This window comes from Gadus morhua, chromosome 21 (genome assembly GCF_902167405.1).
Source record: "Gadus morhua chromosome 21, gadMor3.0, whole genome shotgun sequence".
In the NCBI taxonomy this organism is placed as follows: domain Eukaryota; kingdom Metazoa; phylum Chordata; class Actinopteri; order Gadiformes; family Gadidae; genus Gadus; species Gadus morhua.
This window is the reverse complement of record NC_044068.1, coordinates 7,325,177-7,347,341: the sequence shown is the minus strand read 5'-3', so window position 1 is coordinate 7,347,341 and position 22,165 is coordinate 7,325,177. Positions and strand designations below refer to the sequence as shown.

At 44.9% G+C, this 22,165-nt stretch overlaps 3 protein-coding genes and 1 long non-coding RNA gene across 7 annotated transcripts in view; 3 read left to right on the top strand and 1 right to left on the bottom strand.

Moving 5' to 3' along the window:
* The first annotated feature begins 100 nt into the window (after positions 1 to 100).
* Positions 101 to 5,286, top strand: tsnaxip1 (translin-associated factor X interacting protein 1). 2 transcript variants are annotated; one of them, XM_030345757.1, is made up of 11 exons: positions 102 to 295; positions 437 to 515; positions 608 to 748; positions 961 to 1,054; positions 1,364 to 1,560; positions 1,915 to 2,056; positions 2,437 to 2,606; positions 2,700 to 2,825; positions 3,362 to 3,471; positions 3,936 to 4,032; positions 4,564 to 5,286. In XM_030345757.1, exons 1-11 carry the CDS (start codon positions 243 to 245, stop codon positions 4,669 to 4,671), a joined length of 1,317 nt encoding a protein of 438 aa, XP_030201617.1. In that variant the 5' UTR covers positions 102 to 242; the 3' UTR covers positions 4,672 to 5,286. The 2 variants fall into 2 exon arrangements, with proteins under 2 accessions (XP_030201615.1, XP_030201617.1); XM_030345755.1 differs by lacking the exon at positions 3,936 to 4,032 and having other exon boundaries at positions 101 to 295.
* A 685-nt stretch (positions 5,287 to 5,971) lies between these two features.
* slc2a12 (solute carrier family 2 member 12) lies at positions 5,972 to 13,055 on the top strand. 2 transcript variants are annotated; one of them, XM_030345684.1, is made up of 6 exons: positions 5,972 to 6,136; positions 6,787 to 6,887; positions 8,337 to 9,650; positions 10,663 to 10,785; positions 11,153 to 11,285; positions 11,811 to 13,055. In XM_030345684.1, the coding sequence occupies exons 2-6, from the start codon at positions 6,800 to 6,802 to the stop codon at positions 11,911 to 11,913; spliced, it is 1,761 nt and encodes a 586-aa protein (XP_030201544.1). In that variant the 5' UTR covers positions 5,972 to 6,136; positions 6,787 to 6,799; the 3' UTR covers positions 11,914 to 13,055. The 2 variants fall into 2 exon arrangements, with proteins under 2 accessions (XP_030201544.1, XP_030201545.1); XM_030345685.1 differs by lacking the exon at positions 5,972 to 6,136 and adding an exon at positions 6,210 to 6,230.
* A 1,999-nt stretch (positions 13,056 to 15,054) lies between these two features.
* On the bottom strand, positions 15,055 to 20,155 carry tbpl1 (TBP-like 1). Of its 2 annotated transcripts, none has more exons than XM_030345736.1 (8): positions 20,051 to 20,155; positions 19,289 to 19,408; positions 18,794 to 19,028; positions 18,596 to 18,678; positions 17,873 to 17,936; positions 17,142 to 17,245; positions 16,409 to 16,503; positions 15,055 to 15,153 (listed from the first exon to the last, which is right to left on the bottom strand). In XM_030345736.1, the coding sequence occupies exons 3-8, from the start codon at positions 18,926 to 18,928 to the stop codon at positions 15,071 to 15,073; spliced, it is 564 nt and encodes a 187-aa protein (XP_030201596.1). In that variant the 5' UTR covers positions 18,929 to 19,028; positions 19,289 to 19,408; positions 20,051 to 20,155; the 3' UTR covers positions 15,055 to 15,070. The 2 variants fall into 2 exon arrangements, with proteins under 2 accessions (XP_030201596.1, XP_030201598.1); XM_030345738.1 differs by having other exon boundaries at positions 19,289 to 19,402.
* Positions 20,156 to 21,638: 1,483 nt separating this feature from the next.
* Positions 21,639 to 22,165, top strand: part of LOC115534527 (uncharacterized) — a 3,018-nt gene continuing 2,491 nt past the window's right edge. Inside the window, exon 1 of the long non-coding RNA XR_003974333.1 lies at positions 21,639 to 21,854. This is a non-coding gene — a long non-coding RNA (uncharacterized LOC115534527). The remainder of the gene's footprint in view (positions 21,855 to 22,165) is intronic.

The window sequence follows — 22,165 nt, the reverse complement described above, 5'->3', positions numbered from 1 at the left end:
TATTTCAGAAATGTAGGACGTGCATAAGCAACGTTTTCGTGCGTTAAGCCTCCAGTTTTAACGTAATAGCACATTACATTACAAACGCATACAGCGCCCTTTCTAGTTACTATGGAAACCAAATACATCGGCCAGTCGCACTGAAATGTGAATAAAACTAAGTTGATATAGGCCTACCTGCCAATCCTAGTACACATATACAATTAACAACAAACACTGCGAAGAGTTGAGGAACGTCCGTGATGGAGCGTCATGAAGTTACAAGGAGTCCGCAGGTTTCTTCGGAAAAGCCGAGGCGAGAGACAAGAGAGTTGACAGTGATAGCTGCTTGTTAGCCTGTTGCGTTCTTTAGCCTGGCTTTACAGAAACATACGAGTTGCATTGTACTAGCTGTCTGTTGTACGATAACTAATATCCCTTTTCTTTCCACTCTAAGGCTTCTGGACATACCGACCTACACTGACATACCGATTTCTGCAGAAAGCATAGTTGTTAATTCAACTGCACCGAGAAAGGTAGGGGAGGCCCCCACATACACTGCATTTTATTATATTTATTGTGGAAAATCGTCGTTCTCCATTGTTTAATTCATGCATTCCCTTGTCAGCTGGTGGATAAAGGAGGTTATCACCTCTACGCAGGGCCTGGGAGGAAGCCAAGGCTTTTGGAACAGCTGCAGGAGTTTGTGAAGAGAGAGCTGCACCCCATTCACCCAGAGGATCCGCACTCTCAGGAGCTTAAACTCCAGGTCTGTTTGCTCCATGACTACTTATAAGATTGTATCGATTTTGTTTATTTTTTATTAGTATTTAAGAATATTCACACACATACACGGACAAAAACGGACACACACACGCATACACACGCACTCGAGCACGTACGCACACACGGACACACGCACATAAACATGCGCGCGCACATTTGTTGTACCACTTTTAATAAATTTTTCTTTGCATATAGGTCTATCGAAATGCCTTCGGTCGTTTCATTGAGGAGTTCAGAAACTACCAACCGCTGCTTGGTGCCATTCAAAAAGAATATGAAAATTCTTTAGGTTTGTATTTAGTTCTCCCTTTAGTTTTAATTTAGCCTACTATACCATATAACATAAGCATTATTGCATTATAACCATCCAACCTTAATCTGTCAAAAAGCAAGCACATGCACCACCATCCAACTTCAATCTGTCAAAAAACGAGCGCAGGAATTCTTTAAAATGATTAGTCTGGTTGATGTGCTAACCTATATGCTTTATATTGGTGCCACTATTTACTACCAGACAATACATGAAGTCACAAAGCCACATTAATGGTGGTGATATTACATATTAATATTATTAATTTATTGCTTATTTGCTTTTTAGCGGATCTGCAAAATCAGATCAGGGAGCTGAAGCCGCTCCAGACGCGGGTATTGCTCGTGACGGAGGAGTGCAACCGAAAGGTTCTGGCCCGCTGGGAGGACGGGCAAGCCCAGGTGAGAGCCCTGGAGGAAGACAAACGACAGCTTCTGAAGGACATGGAAGACATGAGGGAGCAGGAGGAGAGGCAGAACGCAGTGGTATGGATGCAATTTACTCGTTTTATTCTCTACCATTACCAAAGCGGCGTCACCTCTTCCTGTTTTGTTGACGTGTTTATTGTCTACGGCAATTCCCATGAAATCGTTATAGTTCTCTTTCGGCCTCATATTTGTTCCGTCATCCGGATTCATTTGGGGAATTCCCTTCAATGACCACACGTCATTATCAAAATTATCAAACCCCAGCGGCTCTGTACTCAATAACTCCATTCACTTTACTGCCCTCTGGTTTCAGGTGCAGGTACTGCGGGACGGACCGCTAGTACCTTTATTTTCCTGTTGTTTCTTGCCCAACGTAACTCCTCTCCCCCCTCCCCTTATATCCCACCCCAGGTGTCCCGCCTGCAGTGTGACCTGGCCGGTCAGTACCGGCAGTACAGGGAGGAGAGAGACTCACGCAGCCTGCTGCTCCTCAAGTACAGCCTTTGCCGATGCGCCGCAGAGCCGGACGAGGAGGCCTACGACATACCCGCGTGTGAGGCGGGGGTTCCATGTAGGGGGGGCCATACGAGATAAGATAGGAGGGGTTCATATATGCAACCTCTCAATGACATTATTCCAAGCTAGACCTATATATTATTGCCAAATATACATAAGTGTCTCAGTGTACTAAATTATCTAGCTTAATATTATTAAGTAAATAGTAAAAAAGTATTGAAGCTGAACATACTGTCTGTACATTCATTGAATCCTAACAATCAGAGATTTGCTAATGGAATTTCAATTACCAGTTGTCTCCCATAGTTCAGTGCAAGCTTGTGCTGTCAGAAATCGATCATGATGTGACTAAAAACGAACGCACATTTACCCCCCCCCCCCCCCCCCCCAACGAACACACACACACAAAAAATATAGACGATGAGGATAAGGACCCGGTGAAGCTCAAGATTGCGTTGAAGGTGTGTCGAAAGGACCTGAGCAACACAGAGGGGGAGCTCAACAAGATAAAGTCAGAGTACTGGGGGGTGGTGCCTCGTCAGGACTGGGACGCACTGGAGGATGCACACAAACGCACCCTGCTGCAGGTACTGGATACGCAGACTGTGTGTTGTTACCTGTAGGTCTGTCTGTCGCACAGCAGCCTGTGTGTGATGGTTGCTCCTCTGTTACTTTTCCAGTTGCAGGAGCTACAGAGGGACTTTGACCAGTTGAAGAGTGAACATAACACCCTGAAAGAGGTGCATAAGAGAGAGGCCGTACAGCCGGGTGTGAACCCAGAAGATGACCTCAAGAATAACGACAAGGCTGGTTACTTATATCCTAATATCCTCTTAACGATTGACACCTGTGTCAAAAATGTTAACCTGACCTACTATATAACTACCCTCCGAATCTTGAGTTCGGTGAGCGTCGCTTCCTTATTGCTTTTGAACTGGTACTTCCTGTACTTCAAAACAAAGCCAAGGCAACCCCAGTCTTTATTTTATATATCACTAACTTACAAAGTATGTATTTTTGTATTTTTACTCTTCCTATTCATATTTTGCCACCTATGCTTTTCTCACCAATATATATTTTTGTAACATATTGAGATTCGAGTTCAATATCTAGTCTTTATCTTGTACCATTGTGTCTGTAATCAGGTTAATGGGGTTTTATAAGAGGGTTTGAGGCTGACACCTCACACCTAAATGGGATCTACATAAGTAGAAGCAGTGTGTTATGTGAATCTGCACCTTGTTTGAAGAGAGTTGAAATATGCAGTGTATGGAGTTGTGTAGGCTGTTGGTTTAGATAAAAAAAATGACCACATCCTCCTTTTTCCACCTGGTTTTGTTAGGAGGGAGATGGTGGTGAAGTAGGAGATGTCCTGGAGCCTGTGCGGACTCCATCATCAGGGGATAGGCAGGTGTACATCAACCAGCTCCGGGAACTGCTTGACGGGAAGGGGTAGGAAAAACACACTGAATAGCACAAACATGTTTCCACATAAAAATAGAAAAACTTGGCCAATACACTAGGGGATTTCATAGTTGGACTGTAATTATTTCTGTCACCACTCAAGGGCAACAACAGTACAAATAGTTGAACAAGATTGTACACTTGGAGCACAGCTTTATTTCCATTATGCCCTCCCGTATTGCTGCTTGTAGTTTCCTCTAGAGCCGCTCAATCAAATGACTTCTCACTCAACCCTGCCCTTCCTCGGGTCCTAACCAGCGCAGTGCCAGTTTACTGCCTGTTCAGTGCCTGTTCAGTGCCTGTTCAAACAGGCCGATTGCTGCGTCTCTCCTCGACCATGTCCGCTGAGCCCTGAAGCACCGCTCCCTGCATCTGTAACGAGTGCCGCTGTTTGTTTGTCTTGTTTGGAGTCAAGGTAGTTTCCTGATGTGTGTTTTAAATTTTTTGCCCAGGCCGGTGTCGGTCGCAGACATGCGCGCTGCCCTTACGTCGTTAGACCCAGCTCTAGAGTCTGCTGCTTTGGACCACACCCTAGGCCTGGCATTCCAGGTGAGCCATGGCCAAAAAGATACAGCGTCGGATCAGCTGACGAAACAAGAGAGCGCCACTAGGGCCTACACACTGTTACTATAACAGACTGTAATGACTGATACTTAAAAGGGAAGGTAAACAGGTCAACGACGATTGATATTGCCTGCATCCTCTTATAGTGTGGTATCGCTCGGTGAACGAGACAAGGAAAGTCTTCTTTGTGTCGCTGAAGGCTTAGTTATGGTTCCACGTTGACGCAAAGTGATGACTACGCAGACGCTTTGACGCAGTCGTGACCCTGTTTTGGTTCTGCGTCGGGTTTAAGTGCGCGGACCAATCACAGCCCTTGCTGCTGCGCCGCTTCGACACAAGGTTAACATTTTTGGGAGGCGCACGTCAGGCCCTTGCGGTTGACGCAAGGAGGGTCCGCGAGGACACAATGGTTTGTAAACCCCCTTGCGTTGCGTCGACGTGGAACCTTAGCTAAGCCTTACCGCAGTACTGCTCTCCATGACCGGCCCTGGCCCTTCCTTCACTGTCCCCTGGCAGGTGGACGCGGCGGACCTGGATCAGGACGCCCTACAGCTGGACACAGAGACCCTCCTGCAGCGCCTGGACGTCTCCCCCAGGACCAGTCCTGCGCCTCAGCAAGACTGACGGCGTATATGTTTTGGACTGCCGTAAAGCTTCGGCAGAAACTAGACTCATTGTAGGATTTCTTTTAATTGTATGCATGAACCTGCAATGCAAAGGCTGCTATGTTAAGTACTTAGAATGTGAATTTATTACGTGATGTTTTCCACTTTGATTGTATTGGCTTCAGGATGTACACACTGAGACGAGTTGAACTTTAGTGGATAGCATCTATTGGAGGGAAGGGAAGTGTTTAAACACATGGTGAAATAGGCCTTTTTGGGGTTAGATTATTTGTATGTCCGTGTGTTGTGTGTGTTGTCTACCGAAAATCCCCTAATGATACAAGGAGTTGGAGTTTTTGTTGGTTTTCATTGATCAGAGAGATGTTGCCAAATGTATACACGGCTTGGTTAGCGTACGTATTGTGCCATACATGACCAAGGAATGCAAACCAGTAACCCTAGTGGTGGATAAAGGAGGCCAAGAATCCCCCCCAGCTTCAGTCAAGTAGTTATTTCCAAATGTTTCATACTAATGGTTTGGTTCCAAATACTGACCAATAGCTGTAGGCCTACAATGTACAAACAACATGTTGATTGTAGGCTACCACTTCAATTAAAAACACTTTGGTTTGGATCTGTGTGTGCCTTTCTGAACTGTATTTAGGTACTTTATCTGCTCCAAAGTTATCTCAGTTACACCCCTGAGTGGTGTCTTACGTAACACATAGGCCCACAGGCCAGGCATATTCTATGTCCTACTATGACTGCCTAAGTAACCTTTAGCTGACGCAACCATAGGCTATATGGCAGACATGGAATACAGGCAAGCAAACTGACCAATACAGGCATATACACCAGTTATATGGCCCATCGACCCCCTGGGTATACCATGCTATACTAAACATCTTGATACAGCATCGAGATTTGAGGGAGGGGGGTGTCGTTTTTACAGCTGTTCAAACAGCCGTGCAGCAGGTGTAAAAACTAAATCACAAAGTAGGCCATGGGAACTGGACTTAGGTTAACACATTGATTAAGACATTATATTTGAACTTTGTTACATTATCAACAAACGAGGACGTTTCATTTACTTGGAGAGGGCTGTATAGTTTACGTTTCCATTTATTGTTGCTCACTCCATAATCACTGTAAGTATCGGGGGAAATAACGCATATCGTTATGCATCATTTCCCTGTCGGACTTCAACAATTATATTGGCCTACTTCAGGTTGATATCAATTATGTAACCAGTTCCACAAAGGGCACCACATCAAGCCATACACCGCTACATGGCATGCCTGGGGAAAGTGGGAGGAGTCTAACAAGTGTCTCTCCAAAACAGGATCGTGTGCTACTGCTAACAGGGAGGGCTGGAAAGTTCGGAAAACAGTTTCCATAAAACAGTCTACTCAGCAGAGGGGACCAATGGATCTGAAAATAAATATATAAATCGACACCGTGACGTCCAACATCCAGGGGCCGAGGTATGAAACAAAAGTGTCTCTGCAGGCCGCTGTCATTGAGCATTAGTTCCTCGGTTTTGTAGTTGGTTTGTGGAGATTTTGTGCAGATCCAAACGTACGAAGAACTGTTGTAATTTGAACGTTCCACTGTCTAAGGATGTGTCAACTATAGCGTTGGCTCTAAAGTCGGGGGTAGATGTGTTGAATTACTGCTGAAGTAGCCTATCAAGTGAATCACTCGTTTTCCTGACGTATGAAACTTTCAGCCGCAGCTGACCACTCCTCAGCCTGCATCGCCGCTCTGGTTCAGCCATATGCGATGCAGGGGATTTTGCACGTCTAGGCAATAACACCGTACTTTAATATAGTGCAAATAGACTGGACGGTTCCAGTATCTTATCTTCTAAAGTTCGGGTCCCGGACTTTAGAAGTAGCCTACAATTTGGACTACCATTCTGAGAAATCTCGGAATTGCAAGTTCGGTTTCTCAATGGATTGGTTGTAACTTGTAACTATGGTTATAACTATATATATTGACAGTTGCATGTCCTACGACCAATACCAATAATAATTCGTGGATGCTTACAGTAGTGACACTACTGATTTAGAACCAAATGACCTGATATTGGCATGTGTGTGTGACTGTGTGTGTCTCCATGTCGGTCTTCTAGGACTGCAATCATCATGGATCTCAGCGGTCAGGCGGAGAGGATGCCCTCTGACGAGCCCCAGGAACACCGGACACTGAAGCCCTGTCTTCTCAGAAGCACAGGTAGGCTATCAGATAAGCAGTCTTAATGGCACCCTGGGAATCAAATTCATCTTCATCGAATGCTTAAAAGTTAGACATTTTGGTTTTAAGTTTATTTTATTATTGTTTTATTGATCATATATTCATTATTATATTGATTATTTTATGTTTTAAGGAATGACAAAATAGCAAAACAGCAAAAAGTTCAAAGAACCAAAAATGTAGAGAACCTTTTTTAATGGAAATGCATCAAAAAGCCATATCGTCCAATGCTAAAGAACAGAACATAAATGACTGCTAGGCACACCCTGATACACCTTTAATTTCATGGTGTTGTTTATGCTGTTATTCTGCACATGGCTGTTGTGTTATTATTGCAGTTCTCAATTTATAACATTCCAATAGGTGTGGCAGAGGTATTTCTATGGTGTTTATCTGTAATACCTGCATTGCAGTGGTAACGCTAATGGTAATGTGGAAGTAGTAGGCCAGGTTAATGGCTGGCTGGTGAAGAAGTAGCATGTACAGAGTGTACCCAAAATCCCATCCCAACAACCTCACTTGCTATATATTGCTGTGACCTAGTGTCTCATTTCTAACTTCTCTGTATTGCAATCAACACCTTTGATTGCATCAGTACACTGTGACTACAGCTACACGATATCATCAACAATAAACAACATACCTTATCTCCATCAACCATCCTCCTCTCTTTAAACACTTACTCCTAGTGTGTGTGTGTGTGTGTGTGTGTGTGTGTGTGTGTGTGTGTGTGTGTGTGTGTGTGTGTGTGTGTGTGTGTGTGTGTGTGTGTGTGTGTGTGTGTGTGTGTGTGTGTGTGTGTGTGTGTCTCAGGAGGTAGAGCGGGTTGGCTGGTAACCGGATGGTTTCTGGTTCGATCCCTGGCTCCTCCTAGCTGTGTGTTGAAGTGTCCATGAGCAAGATGCCTCACCCTCGAGGCCGCCTTAATGCACGGGCTTACATGGGCTGAAGCCCCAGGGCCTACGACGATCAGGGGGCCTATCATGAGCTGCAGTAAAAAAATAATGAAAGAAAAGTAATAATTGAATACTGCCTCATGATAGGCCCCCCGATCAGCGTAGGCCCAAGACAATGTGATTTTTTTTTTTGGGGCTTACAAAGATCAGAGGCTTATCATGAGCCGAGAAAAACGGGGGCCCAGTGGCCACTTGACACCACAGACACAGTCGTCTAACCCTCCCCAAAAAATACACAAAATGGTACAAAAGAAAATGTTCCAATCTAAAATGATAAACATATATGTATACAGCTGTTCTGCCCTTTCTATAAAACATAAAAAAATAAATAATAATAATCGAAGAACTCGATTATGTACATTTTTTGATCGTCTGACGCTAAAATCGAAATTGCGATCAAAATTCGATTAATCGCCCAGCCCAAAGTCCATTTACCGTTTACCCGTTATGTCTTGTCTCTCCGCGGGTCTAGGCTGCAGCTGGCTGGTGGTGCTGGCGGCCGTGGCGGCCTCTCTGAGCGGCCTGATGCTGGGCTACGAGATGGGCCTGACCTCCGGCGTGCTGCTGCAGCTCCGGGGGCTCCTCTCCCTCTCCTGCCGTGAGCAGGAGCTGCTGGTCAGCTCCCACCTGCTGGGCTCCCTGCTCATCTGCCTGACGGGCGGGCCCGTCCTGGACCGCTACGGCCGCCGCTGCTCCATGCTCCTCGGCGCGGCCGCGGTGGTGGCGGGCACGGTGGTCTCGGTCGCCTTCGCCTCGCTGCCGGCGCTGATGACGGGGCGCGCCGTGATCGGCGTGGGCACGGCGCTGTCGGGCACGGCCGCCTGCCTCTACATCGCCGAGATCTCCCCGCAGGAGCGCCGCGGCCTCCTGGTGACGCTGTACGAGCTGATGCTGGTGGTGGGCGTGCTGCTGGGCTTCAGCTGCAGCTACGCCTTCGCCGCGCTCCCCGACGGCTGGCGCTACACCTTCGGCCTGGTGACCCCCGTGGCCCTGCTGCAGTTCGCCGGCCTGCTGCTGCTGCCGCCCAGCCCGCGCTTCCTGGTGGCCCGGGGCCGGGTGGAGAGCGCCCGGGGCGTGCTGACCCGACTCCGGGGCGGCGGCGGCGGAGACGTGGACGCCGAGCTGCGGGACATCCGGGCGGGGCTCAAGGAGGAGTCGGAGCACGGCTTCCGGGAGCTGTTCAGCGGCAAGGCCAACCTGCGGCGCCGCCTGCTGACGGGCGCCGCGCTGGTGTTCCTGCAGCAGGTGACGGGCCAGCCCAACGTCCTGTCGTACGCCTCGCCGCTGCTGCACAGCGTGGGCTTCAACAGCGCCGCCGCCGCCACCCTGGCCTCCACGGGCTTCGGCGTGGTCAAGGTGGTGGGCACCATCCCGGCCGTGCTGCTGGTGGACCGCCTGGGGCCCAAGAGCTTCCTGTGCGTGGGCGCCGTCGCCATGGGGATCTCCTTGGTCACCCTGGGGGTGGTGACGTCGCAGAGCCACACCCACCTGACCAGCTTGTGTCAGAGCCCGTCCGGGCTGAACCGGAGCGACCTGAGCGTCGGCGTGGGTGGAATGAACTACAGTCGTGTGACACTCGACGACTCGTTGCCTGTGCGTTGGAACGGAAGCGGCGGCGTTGGTGACCCGTCCCCCGCGGCTGTGACGGGGGCCACGAAGACTCAGGGACGGGAGGCGGGAGAGGAGGCGGCTGGAAATGGGTCGGCGGTGTCATATACTCTGAAGTGGGTGTCTCTGATCAGCCTGCTTGTGTACGTTGCAGCCTTCTCGGTTAGCCTCGGGCCCAGTAAGAACAAGCACACACGCACACACACACAAACACGCACCTACACACCATTTCCGCTTTTCAGTGCACAAGGGATTTAATTCCCTTTATTCAAATCTCTTGTTTACTTATTCAATCTTATTCACTGACTCACTCATGGTTAACATGAGCTGGATTAAGTCCACACTAATCTCCCAAACATCTTAGAAAAACATAACTAAAATAAGAAACAATCAATTTATATTGACACTTTGGCAAGTTAGGCTGGTATTATATTATATATTAAAGGTCTGGATGACCTTAGTTGAGTTGTTATGTGTGTCAGATCAGAGGGCAATACGTCTGAAAACAATCTGGACAGCTATATATATCCCTATAAAAGACTCCAGGCCTGTCAGATGTGCAATAGCCCTATTATCGTCGATTAAAGACTGACCTAACCTGCTATCTGTTTTGCATATTTGAAAATCACGAGTGATTTGTAAAAACAATTAAAAGGCAAACCTATTAAACCATGAAGAAACAGGTTTTAGACATTAGAAACTGTAACATCCCTCGTTAACTGTCACTGTATGGTAACTCATCTTTTCAAAATCCTTTGATTTTTTTTGTTATGGTCGATTAGTCATTTGCCTCTGCAGGTGTGTAGTGTATTCTATAGCAATGTTGCAGTTTAGTTAGACAACAAGGTCCTAACTAAACTGAAAAAGATTCTTGACATGCTTGTTTACGTACTGCGGAGTGGGGAACGAGGCGAGTCCAAGCTGAGGGACGTAAGGGTGGCAACGCTAGAAGCTGCTCACCGCTTCTCTCACATTAACACACACAATCCTCAAACACTAGATATTCATTTCACAACAACTAAGTGTGTGGAGAGAGATATGCTTGAGTCATGATAAACAAATGGACCAGTCCTCAGAAAGTGTAGTCAGACTTTTAGTCATTGCCTGGCAATGCCTGTCTCCTTCTTAGTTTTGGGAAATATTAACGAGTGTTGGCATGTAAGTGTGTGTTTCTCTCCCGTTTCTTTTAGTGGTCTACGTGGTGATCAGTGAAATATTCCCCACTGGGGTACGGGGCAAGGCTGTGTCGGTGGTGTCGGCGGTGAACTGGGCGACCAACCTGCTAATTTCTATGACCTTTCTCACCGTCACAGGTGTGTATGAACAGGGTATGAACCCTAACCCTAACCCTACAAATATACACAGATAGTACAAATACGTACCCAGATTGTACACAGGCGTTGTTGCAAACAACGCCTGTGTAGGAGTTAGCGGAGTTTGCCTTGTTTACGGGGCCGGTATTATAATTATTAGTTATTAACTACTTTTGCATTTTTCTTTGGGTTCCATTTTATTTATTTTAAAAAAATCACTGATGTTCGATAAGTTACCCAAGGTGTTGTTGTTTTTTTAACAAAACCATCCATATAGCCCAATGCACACAGGATGTATGCACACACACTTATAAATATTAGGGTTAATTACATTGAACCAAGTTGTATGGATTTGTCCATCTTCCAGAGACCATTGGCGTGTCGAGCGTGATGTTCCTGTACGCTGCTATGAGCTTTGTTCTGCTAGTGTTCGTCATCCTCTGTGTCCCCGAGACCAGGGGACGCACACTGGAACAGATATCCAAAGAACTAGCGATGAAGTAAGTGGGCCCTCTTCTGATACACACACATTAACCCAAAGACACACAATGAACTGTGTCACATCCATTCATTAGCACACGTCATATCAACTCATGCCATAAGCTCTCAAGAGAGCGAACCCTGCCAATAATGAATTAAGGGAACCAATTGGTTGAATTTAGGTTAAATACAGCCCACAACCATATTTTGAGTCTTTTCCTCGCTCAGAAAATACAATATTTGTAATTAGAATCGAACAAGATACCCATAGACACGAGTAAAATATGACTTAAATGTCTGTGATCGTTAACACGCAAACCATAACAGATAAATCCTAAAACTCAATAAACGTTAAATATTTTACGATGCCCAGGTCAGAATGATATATTCTGAACTACACAGTAGTTATTGAGGTCAACCTGTAAATAAGTGTTGAAGATAAACGTATTCTGACTTAGGTACTGTAAGATAACTGCAGTTAAGCCGAGTAAATGTTTTCCTTAAACCATCTCATCCCCCCCTTCCACGCTCTTATTTTGTAACAGGAAGCACTTTGATTTGCGCTTCTGCAAGCGGGTCCAACCGCAGCAGAGAGAGGCGGAGAGGAGCCTCAAATCCACGGACACGCCCGGTAATCTCACGCTCTGATCCACGACGATGGAGCGTGCTGCAAGACAGTAGCCGGGCGGCCCGCACGAAAGATACGCCCACGCAACCGCCAAAGGTCGTGCCGCTCAGGATAGGATCTTAAATGGTTCACCAACCTCTTCGTCCCCTGATATCCATATGGGGTCACAGCACACTATTGACATAAGCTACGACATTTGAAGTTATGTATTTTTTTTTGAAGAGCGATGCGATTACTTTCATCACGACAATAATACGAATGGCAGATGTTGATTTGGGTTGTGAACAATTTGGGTCAAAGCAGGTGCACAAACATTAAAGTTGGGGAAGCAAACCTTTTCAGAGCTAGAAATGTGGGCACGGACGGAAAAAGGTGATAACCACGAGGATAACAGGAAACGGCTGTACATGAGGTCGGAGCACAAATACCATGTACCCAGTTCTGTCTTCACCAAGCGAATAGATGAACACTTTGGAAATGAAAGAATAGCAGCCGTTTTGGAGTTTGCGGTGTCCACCGTACATGTTATTGTTTGGCAATGAAGTCCGTTCTGCTGACGAGCAGTATGGGGGTGTTAATATTGAGGCTCAAGATGCTGTAATTCCTAAACTCATTCTTCACCAGATTTTGTTTCAACTGTGGGTGTTGGTCAAGCTCTAAATGATTCTCACTTTTGCTCTGCGTTTGTGAACAGTATTTTTAAAATTGTTTTCTTGTCAATTAGTGTTATCTGATTCTAGTGTGACGAATGCCTCTGAAATAGGAAGACCTGTGGTGTATGTATGACAGTCTCCACCTTTCCCCCCACATATTCATTACACGTGTAATAAATCTAACATGGCTGCACTTTCAACTCATTTGTCTAGGTCAATAACTGTCTGGGATTAGTAAAGTACCATCTTAACTTATCCCATCACTGTCTGAATGGCAACTGAACTTTACCCAGAGCGGTAACTGAAATGGAAGTTCCAGAGTCTGCAATTTTTCTACTTCAATGATTCACTTTAAATACGTATCTGAAGAATGTGGTACTCAGGTCTGACCAGACTGGTAAGATGGTGTACTCCGCCGTTTGTGAAAAGCTGCTGTTGACAATTAACAATGACAAGGGGTCCACTGAATCAATGACACTTAGGCCAATAAAAAGGATGTTTTCATATTCGTCTTTTTGATAGTGTCCATTGTATATACGTATACACTTGTTTATGTCAGAGGAGGGGTGGTAACCCTGTTGTCCTTTCCAGATTCCAAATCCGGCTCGGGCTATCGTGGTTAAAATATGTAGGTAAAAATAACTAGTTAAAATAATAACATTGAGCACCCCGATGGTTTATCGGGTAGAGCGCGTACCGTTAAGGCTCAGTCCTGACCGCAGCGACCGAGGTTTGATTCCTGCCTTCATGACTCTCAATCAATAAAAAGGTTAAAACCTTCAAAAATAAATTCCGCCAATGGCGTTTTTGCTTCGTCCCTGCAAAGCAGTTCCGTACACTGCTGTGTCTCGGGGCCTGGGGGTCTCTCGTTGAGACTAGAGATTCAAGTTATTCTACATAAGTCTTACATGCAGCGCTATTGCAATATTGCGCTTATCATAACAGCCCTAAACAAGAGCCACTTACCATCCCTGGTCTCAAATTGGATAGTTACATCAATCCTCACCTCGTCACTGATAGCCAGTGTCCTGGCAAAGACTGGCAGCTGTGCATGACCTATGAGGGTTATACAGACTGTAAGTGGATGAGGTGTAATAACCCACCCCTCACACGCACCCACACAACACTCACTACTTTAAGTGCTTTGGGTACCTTCATTGAAGTTCAACAACTTTAAACAATAATGCAGTGGGATTTATATGACTAACTGTCCACGCAAGAGGAAATCAGGACAAAACACACAAAGGTCCTATGGTAGTCCTCTTTTATTCAGTAAACCATTTTCATCTCAATACAAAATACAAAACAAAAAAAGAAATGTTGACATACATAAACACGCGCTCCCACTAATCGTTAAGGTAAACATTGTGATTCCCACACACACACACACACACACACACACACACACACACACACACACACACACACATACACACACACACACACACACACACACACACACACACACACACACACACCTCAGCATGCCTGTATTTACATATTGTGGACCATGTCTGACCAGGCCAGCTGTCAACGGCCCTCCCCCCCCCCCCCCCCCCCCCTGCTATGTCACAGTGGACACAGCGTTTATTACATTTTTTTTATCTTAAAAAACCCGTCCTTTACAGCCCCCCCCCCCCCCCCCCCCCCCCCCCCCGCCCCCTAGCTGAGCAGACTTATTGATTAATGCTGTGTAAAAAGCTTAGTTAAAAACATCCACAAATAACATTTTTTCCCACAACTGCAACTACAGCTGAGTTGGTTACAGTTAGGGTTAGGTGGATTCGTGAAACTGAACTCTGGGCTAACTATGTCTGCAACGTGAAGCAGCCTAGCATTTGCATATAATGAGGAAACATTTTCATTATATATACATATATATATGTGTGTATATATATATATATATATATATATAAAATTAAAAGAGCAGTGGACGGAGTGACTCTAGAGGTCATGTTTAAAACGAGCCGTTGGTTTCCATTGTTAAAATACAGAACACTCTGGACAGTCTAACGCCATCTTGGCATCTAAAATAGTTACGTGGCTCGGAGGAACTGGATTTGCGTTGGTCGGTGTTTTGTTACTCTGGTTGAAGACCAGTTTCTCACCGACAGGACAGGAAAAGGATTGTTACAGTGCATTTAAAAAAGGAGAAAGCAGGGCTAGATCAGCTGACCTAAAGTCCCAAACATCAAAGAAGTTAGTAACACCATCAACAAGGGAACATCTTAGAATCAGTACGACGGAATCTCTTTGAGTCCCTGGCGAGCGGCTCATGTGTTTTTAAGTTGTTTATGTTTTCAGTAGAAGAAACAAGCGCTCCGTGCACACTGGCCAGTCCGTCGATACAGCTTTCGCGGAGATGAGAATAACGTACGATCTCATCCCAAGCATAAGGTGCCTCCACTCCGGTCCAAAGAAAAATACCTCCAGATGGAGGCGGTCGTCCTTTTCCCTTAGGCCGCCGACCCACCCCCTCACCGGCTGACCGGGTCTCCATTTTGTTTGTTTTGTTTCTCTTCCACTATTTGCGGAGGGGTTTCTGACACTCAAACAGTAGTGGGTATATCTGCTCCACAGCTGTGGCCACAGTCTGTACGTTTGGTCCTGGGAGCCACCGCCGCAGTGGGTGGAAGAGGGACAGAGACGTTTATTTAGGGTTGGGTGAGGTCGACAAAAGAAGTGAGAGAGTATGAAATATGAAGGGTGGGGGAGTAGAGAGAACAAATGATTTGAATTCGGTCTTTCGTTGCAAAACAATACCAGGGGTTTTTGGTTCAACAAAATGACCTTAACTTCCACACAGTCTCTTTGGTTAAGTGACAGCACCACAGTGAAAACAAATGATGTTGAAAACTAGACCTGCCAGTTCGTTTCTTTAACAAACTGTATGAGCCGAGGGTAAACATATTGGCTACGCTATGAATTTAACTGCTGTTAGGGATGGCCTGATATAGAATGAGATTCATGACTCAATGCATGGAAATGAATGAGAAGCAGTTTGGGCGTGCACAACACAGAAGATTAACAATAATTTCAAACGCCCTAAAATAAAAATTTTTACTGACATTAAACCAAGCTCACTGAACACTACTCTATACAACACTAATTTTCAGCTCACATGTTTGTGAATATTCCATTTCTTTAAGTGAAAATGTAAACATCCGAGTTCAGATTATGATGCGACCAGTTACCCCATCTTATACCACGGTCCTGGGGAATCCTCAATTCTGATTGGCTGCAGGGTGTGCATTAAGTCCCGACATAGGGACAATTTGCGAAGTAGTTCTAGTCAAATTGTCAGTTCAGCCTTCAAAACGAGAGCTGGTCAATTGTGAAAAATGCATTAAACTAATCAGAAAACGCGGTTATATGCTATAGACCCTATAGTATCTGTGGTATGAAGGCTGGGACGAATTTTGAATTATAAATATGTGCAATGCATAACGTTAGCTCTCTGGCGCATAGCTGAGCGGACTAGAATACCTCTACGCCTCCGCGTCGTCCATTAATTCCTGATATGGACACCTCGTCTGGCATTATCCCTTACGTATTCTATTAATTCTCAGACCAGGTCTAAAAGCACTCTCATTTTGCCACATATTAACCGTCATAATACGAGCGCAACATGTTTTTATAATCCTCCCTCATCTTAATGATATTCAAATCCACCCGACACATCGATAAACATTGGCGGGTGAATTCAACAACCACCTGTACAGCGTGCAAGCTTTGACTGCATGTGATCATGCGAAATGCTGAAAAATGCAAGCGGGGGTTTTAAGAATGTTCGATTGTTTGACACAGAGAGAGTGAGGGAGGGAGGGATGGCGGGAGAGAGTGGGAGGGCATAGGCATTCACCTGTGACTGTGATGCTCCCAGTGGAAAACACCTGGACAGTAGCCTTGATCTGTTTGATCCTGTATGTGGCAGCAGGGTGCAGCTCAGGCTCATAACTAGCAAGGACACACACACACACAAAACAGAACAACAAGTTATTTTCATTAAATATGTGTCTTTAATTGTGACAATACATCGCCTGAAAAACTGTTTGTCGCCACTAGAGGTCACCCTATCTATACAAATAAAGAGGATGGTCCTCTTTAAACCCAGACTAGAAGAGGTGTGTTTCTTTTTACTGGCCGGCTTCCTCTATTGCACTTGAGTGGTTAGCTCCTTTGTGCAACAAACCTTATTCCGTTCTTTTAAAGATATCTATGTGACTACCTTCTGTGGACGTAGACAGGGATGCACCAATTCCACTTTTTCTCAGACCAAGTACAAATAGTTACATTTGGGTACTCGCCGATACGAGTACCGATATGAGTACTTAAACCATTCGTTTAAAACAGAGCGGGCGTGTTATTACCATTGTTACAGGCCACGGCAATTTTGTGATACTTTTTTATCACACATGAAATGCGCCACACACCGTAGCAATATATTACATGTGTCCGGTGAGCCCGACCCTCCGACGCGGGAATAGATCGATGCTCAGACGGAGCATCACCACCAGAAAGAGTACAAGTGCACAGCATCGGGCCTGAGACCAAGTACTGGCATCGGTGCATCCCTAGATGTAGATGTGCTTTACCTTGCTATGGGGCGGTTTTTCTTAGTGAAGTCGATCAAGCGGATTGAGAAGGGCATGGAGCACACTGCCAACACATTGACCACTTTGTAGTCAGAAAACCGCACCTGAGGAAATCACAGGTCATGAACCATGAGAAAAATCACATCTGAATATTTGTGCGAGGACACGACTGATGTGTTTGGCCATATGGTGAGTCTCCCAAGGGACATACAGTGTATTGGGAAGCATGCTGTTATAGAGTAGGCTTGCTCGATTATGGGAAAAATCATAATCAGGATTATTTTGGTCAATATTGAAATCACGATAATTCAAACGATTATTTTGGAGTTTGAAAACATTATGTATTTATTCAGCATGTCTCTCCCAAAAAACACTTTGTAACTGAGAAAAAAAATACACAAAATGGTCAAAAAGTAAAATGTTCAAATCTAAAATATTGTACAGATATATGTATCCAGCTGTTTTGCACTTTCTATAAAACATTTAACAAAAAATAAAAATAATAATAATATCGAAAACTTGATAAATTTATCTATTTAGTTTTGTGAGCTTTTGACGCTATAATCGAAATCGAGATCAGAATTCAATTTATCGCCCAGCCCTATTACAGGGCACACAGGAGTAATGCATCGCGCTCAAGGATGCCTTTTAGGTAGGATTCAGGCATTGGGGGTCAAAAAAGAGGGCCTCTAATCATAGCCACGGGAGTATCGTGACTCCCCCTTCCTTACCCTAAAGCCCAGCTTCTGCAAAGTGCGCGCTAGCCGGCGGGCGCCCACTTTGGACTCATCCTCGCTGAGAAAGAAAGACAAAGAGTTGGAGGAGAGCTTGTTGTAGAGCGCAGGCGCGATACAGAGCATCAGTTAGGCACAGTATAATGACTCCCTGAGACACAACGCCCTCTAAACAATGCACTTATACTGCGCTTACCACGACAGTGTGCTTCATTGTGAATATGCGATGCAAGTATCATGATAAAGATGCAAAAAGTTGGTGAAATTGCAATTGACCAGAATAAGAAGTAGTTTGTAGACACTTAACAAAGCAGTCATGTCAAGACTGAAGCACGGCATGTGAAAACCTGGTTGAATGATAGGGCCTAAAACATTTTTTTGTTTGGTTCCGGTTTCCAACCGACCCTCTCAATTTATGTGCGACCCAAATTATTTTATGAGCTTTAAAAATAAATAAATAAATATTTGATGCTAACTATAATTACGTGTTTGTACAGCACCTCTTCATTCTGTACAAGGATGAGCGAATTTTCTCGTTTTTAAATGAAAACCACCTACCTATCATTCGCTGCCGCTGGAAAAAATGAAATAAAATAAATTCCCTACCTACCCATGACCTCAACTGACAACCAAAGCGTAAGCGTCTACATACACAACACACTTGCTACCCCCTGATTGGCCTGTTCAAAAAAAATATTTGTGTGAACGTAAACAAGTTACCTGGTGGCTCCAGTGCAAATTATTTTTCCTGAGGACCAGATCGAAGCTGTGATCTTGGGCTTGCGAAGTTTCATCAAGACTTTCTGAGGACGGGCAAACACACAGACACACAGACACAGACACAGACACACACAAACGTTACAAATCTCGACACAGCTGAGGAAGGTTAAGAGTGAACAAAAAAACCTGTTCCCTCACCCCTACTTCCGGCTTGTAGATGACATTGACCCCTTCAAGGGCGATGAGGCGGAGGTTGAGGTGGCATCTTGTCCTAAAGGTTGCCACCACATTCGTAATGATGATGTCCAACGCATCCTCGTTACCGGAATCCATATGTGCAGTGTGTGGCACAGCAAGGGAACCACTAGGTCTTTCTCCTCACGCATACATCAGCAAATACCATCACAACTGGCCATGGACGGAGATGGATCACCTAGGCAACATAGACACTATGTTAAGGTGTTGCTATGTGGCTCAGAAATAGTTTTCCGGTGCATAGTATAGTGTTTTTTCTGTTAACTGCATTATCATGTTTTAATAATGGTGTAAGTAAGGTTTATGATTAAAAGCTTAAAGAGGCTATGAACTGCCAGGTTTTTTAAAACACAAAATTAGATCATCACATACCATTACTGGATAGGTTGCATTATAATGTGTTATGCGTTTAGCAACGCAGAAGTGTGTGATTGTTACCTGGATGTTTGCGTCGTAAGAGAGCCCACAATAGGACATTTACGAGGTAGTGAGCCTGGTGTTTTGGACCTTCGTGCTTGAAGACAAGTTGTGGAAGTTCAACACGTATCAAGCCTGCACCTATGCGAAGAAAAAGTCAGGGATAATGGCCATACCAAGCTTGTCTCCAGTGCACTATGACAGGTTACTGTTGAAAGACAATAAGAAGATGAAGCTAACGCTTCTGGTTAGCGCAGCTCAGCTACAGCTAGTGTTAGCAAGGCTGGTAATGCCTCGTAGAAGACTTTAATCCCCGGCTAAATGAATGCAACGATGGCAATTTTAGACGGGTTATCCTCCCCCTCGCCTTACAAATAAATATGGAGCTGGAATCTCGGTTTTAGGAACCAGAGGGGCTTTAAGGGACAGTTGGTGTTAGCTGCAGCGGCTAGTGCGCTTCGTGTTGCATAGTAACGCAGATCACCGGCTCGGGGATAAAGTACGTCCGCTGGTCGATTGTAAAACGGACAGGTTTTCAATGCGTGACATGGTGTTTCTCCCGTTTCTTTACCCGTCCGGAGCTCAGCTTACAAGGAGCCTCCAACAAAGAAAGTGTCTTGTCAGGGAGACGAATGAAAAGTTACCAGCTAGCTAGCATTACAACCCCCATTATTTGCTCATATGATGACAATTGAAGGGAACTTGCATGAAGCCAATGAAAACCGAAGGGAGCATCCAGTTTGTATGCATTTATTTTAAATCGAGATGTAGTGATCGATGTACCTTTTCGGCAGAGACGAATCGGTGTTCAAATCATGAAATCAAAACAATGGCAAGAACCCAGTGAAATATTCCTCAGCTACTCCTTGCAGTTTTTTTTTGTTTTTTTTACTTCCTGTCTTAATGTGTTTACTACCGCCACCCTGTGGACGAGAAATATCATGTTTGTCTTTAAGATTCCCAAATAAAAATGAAATAGGCTATGTTTCCTTCACTAAGTTTTAACAAGGTGTATTTAAAAATAAAATAATCAGTGGTGGTGTGGATATCTTTCATGATCTCAAATGTGAATAAAAGCATTCAGTTGTATTGACTGAGTAAGAATAAGTGAATGAAGGTCAGTTCACTCCCCGTGTATTGTGCAGAATTGCCTCATGCATTACTGGCCAAATCTATTTATTTCTGAGAATAATCCACGTGGTCTGCCAATAGTACACTTAACAAACTAATTTAACATTCTGAAACAGCCGTTTTCATTGTTTATAATCGTATGACGTGCAGGTTTTGGGAAACAGTACAATTTATAAGCAAAATGTATTAATCTGGCATGCTCTGCTGGCAACTGTAGACACTTTAGGGCCGCTGAAAATTGAGGAAAATAAGGATTCATGTTGGAAAAATGTGTGTGTTTGTAATGAGGACTGCCTCTGCCTCATGAATGGATATAGTGAATGGCGTCTAGAGTTTTTGCAGTGGTAGCCTATTAGTTGAGTTACTGCTACCAAAATCTACACATAAACCTACTGTTGCTTTGTTTTTGTCAGCCTGTGTATTTGTGTTTTATCATTGACTTGTATGTGCACGACACATTACTTATTTTTCATGTTTGCGTGTGCTAACCCAAATCCTCCGGCTACAAACAAACACACATTCTCACACTTGGCCGGTTCTCAAAGAAAGCAACCAAATAACTTTTAAATGATTCATCCCTGGTTACCAAATTCTATCTATCCCCCCCTCTCACTTAATCTCCCTGCAGGCCCATCTAGATGAAATATAGCCTCGTAAAGGACATCCATTCTAGTGCTGAGAGCCTTGTTCAGATGTCCCAAAATGTTTGCTATAAAGTAATGGATTTAGGGCAGGTTTGCAAAATCGTGAAACTCGGATGCACTCTCTGTGTGTCTCTTTCCTCCCCCTCATTGTCTCACTATGTGTATTTGCATGTGTGTGCGTGTGTGGTTGTGTGTATGTGTGTGTGTGTGTGTGTGTGTGTGTGTTTGTGTGTGTGTGCTTATGCATGTGTGTGTGTGTGTGTGTGTGTGCGTACATATGTTTGTGTGTGTATGTGCGTGCATATATACATATGTATTTATGTGTGTGTGTGTGTGTGTGTGCGTATATGCATGTGCGCTCGCGTGTGTGTGTGCGTACATGTATGTATGTGCGTGTGTGTGCGTGCTTATGCATGTGTGTGCATGTGTGTGTGTGTATGTGTGCGTACGTATGTTTGTGTGTGTGTGTGTATATTCGTATGTGTGTGTGTGTGTGTGTGTGTGTGTGTGTGTGTGTGTGTGTGTGTGTGTGTGTGTGTGTGCGTATACGTATGTATGTGCACGTGTGTTTGTGTGTTTTTGTGCATGGACCCACACGTTGTGAGAGCAGTGTGTTTACAGGTTTGTTGGGTTGCACATTGTCGTGCAGTCGTTCCCAGAGGAACAATGCTGGTCCTCTCCCCTCAGCGCAGTATGCTGTGTGTAAACAACGTGGATGGGAGCACTCGTAGGGACAAACAGAAGGACACGATTCTGAGAGTAAATAGACGGTCCATCACCACGTCGACTTTTCATCCTCCCAGGCGATGGTTGTGAGTATTTTCCATTTACATTGTTTATAGCGTGTGTGTGTCTGTGTGTGTGTGCGTGTGTGTATGTGTGTGTGTGTGTGTGTGTGTGTGTGTGTGTATGTGTGTGTGTGTGTGTGTGTGTGTGTGTGTGTGTGTGTGTGTGTTTGTGTGTGTGTGTGTGTGTGTGTTTGTGTGTGTGTGTGTGTGTGTGTGTGTGGGTGTGGGCGTGCTCGACATCAAGATGCATTTCATCTTGCAGTGAAAAAAGCATGACGAAAACATTTTCTTTTACTTTGGTCATCCAACAAATGACATTCCAAATGTCGTCTTTC

Bases quoted from the DNA above. Each gene is read 5' to 3' on its own strand.
- tsnaxip1 (XM_030345755.1), top strand. From the start codon at position 243: ATGGAGCGTCATGAAGTTACAAGGAGTCCGCAGGTTTCTTCGGAAAAG. The intron at 516-607 runs GTAGGGGAGGCC...TTCCCTTGTCAG, and splicing joins ATTCAACTGCACCGAGAAAG to CTGGTGGATAAAGGAGGTTA. The intron at 1,561-1,914 runs GTATGGATGCAA...ATCCCACCCCAG, and splicing joins AGGAGAGGCAGAACGCAGTG to GTGTCCCGCCTGCAGTGTGA.
- tbpl1 (XM_030345736.1), bottom strand. From the start codon at position 18,928: ATGGATTCCGGTAACGAGGATGCGTTGGACATCATCATTACGAATGTG. The intron at 17,937-18,595 runs GTAACTTGTTTA...TTTCTTTCTCAG, and splicing joins ATTTGCACTGGAGCCACCAG to CGAGGATGAGTCCAAAGTGG. The intron at 17,246-17,872 runs GTAAGGAAGGGG...TGATTTCCTCAG, and splicing joins TGCAGAAGCTGGGCTTTAGG to GTGCGGTTTTCTGACTACAA.
- slc2a12 (XM_030345684.1), top strand. From the start codon at position 6,800: ATGGATCTCAGCGGTCAGGCGGAGAGGATGCCCTCTGACGAGCCCCAG. The intron at 6,888-8,336 runs GTAGGCTATCAG...CCGCGGGTCTAG, and splicing joins CTGTCTTCTCAGAAGCACAG to GCTGCAGCTGGCTGGTGGTG. The intron at 11,286-11,810 runs GTAAGTGGGCCC...ATTTTGTAACAG, and splicing joins TCCAAAGAACTAGCGATGAA to GAAGCACTTTGATTTGCGCT.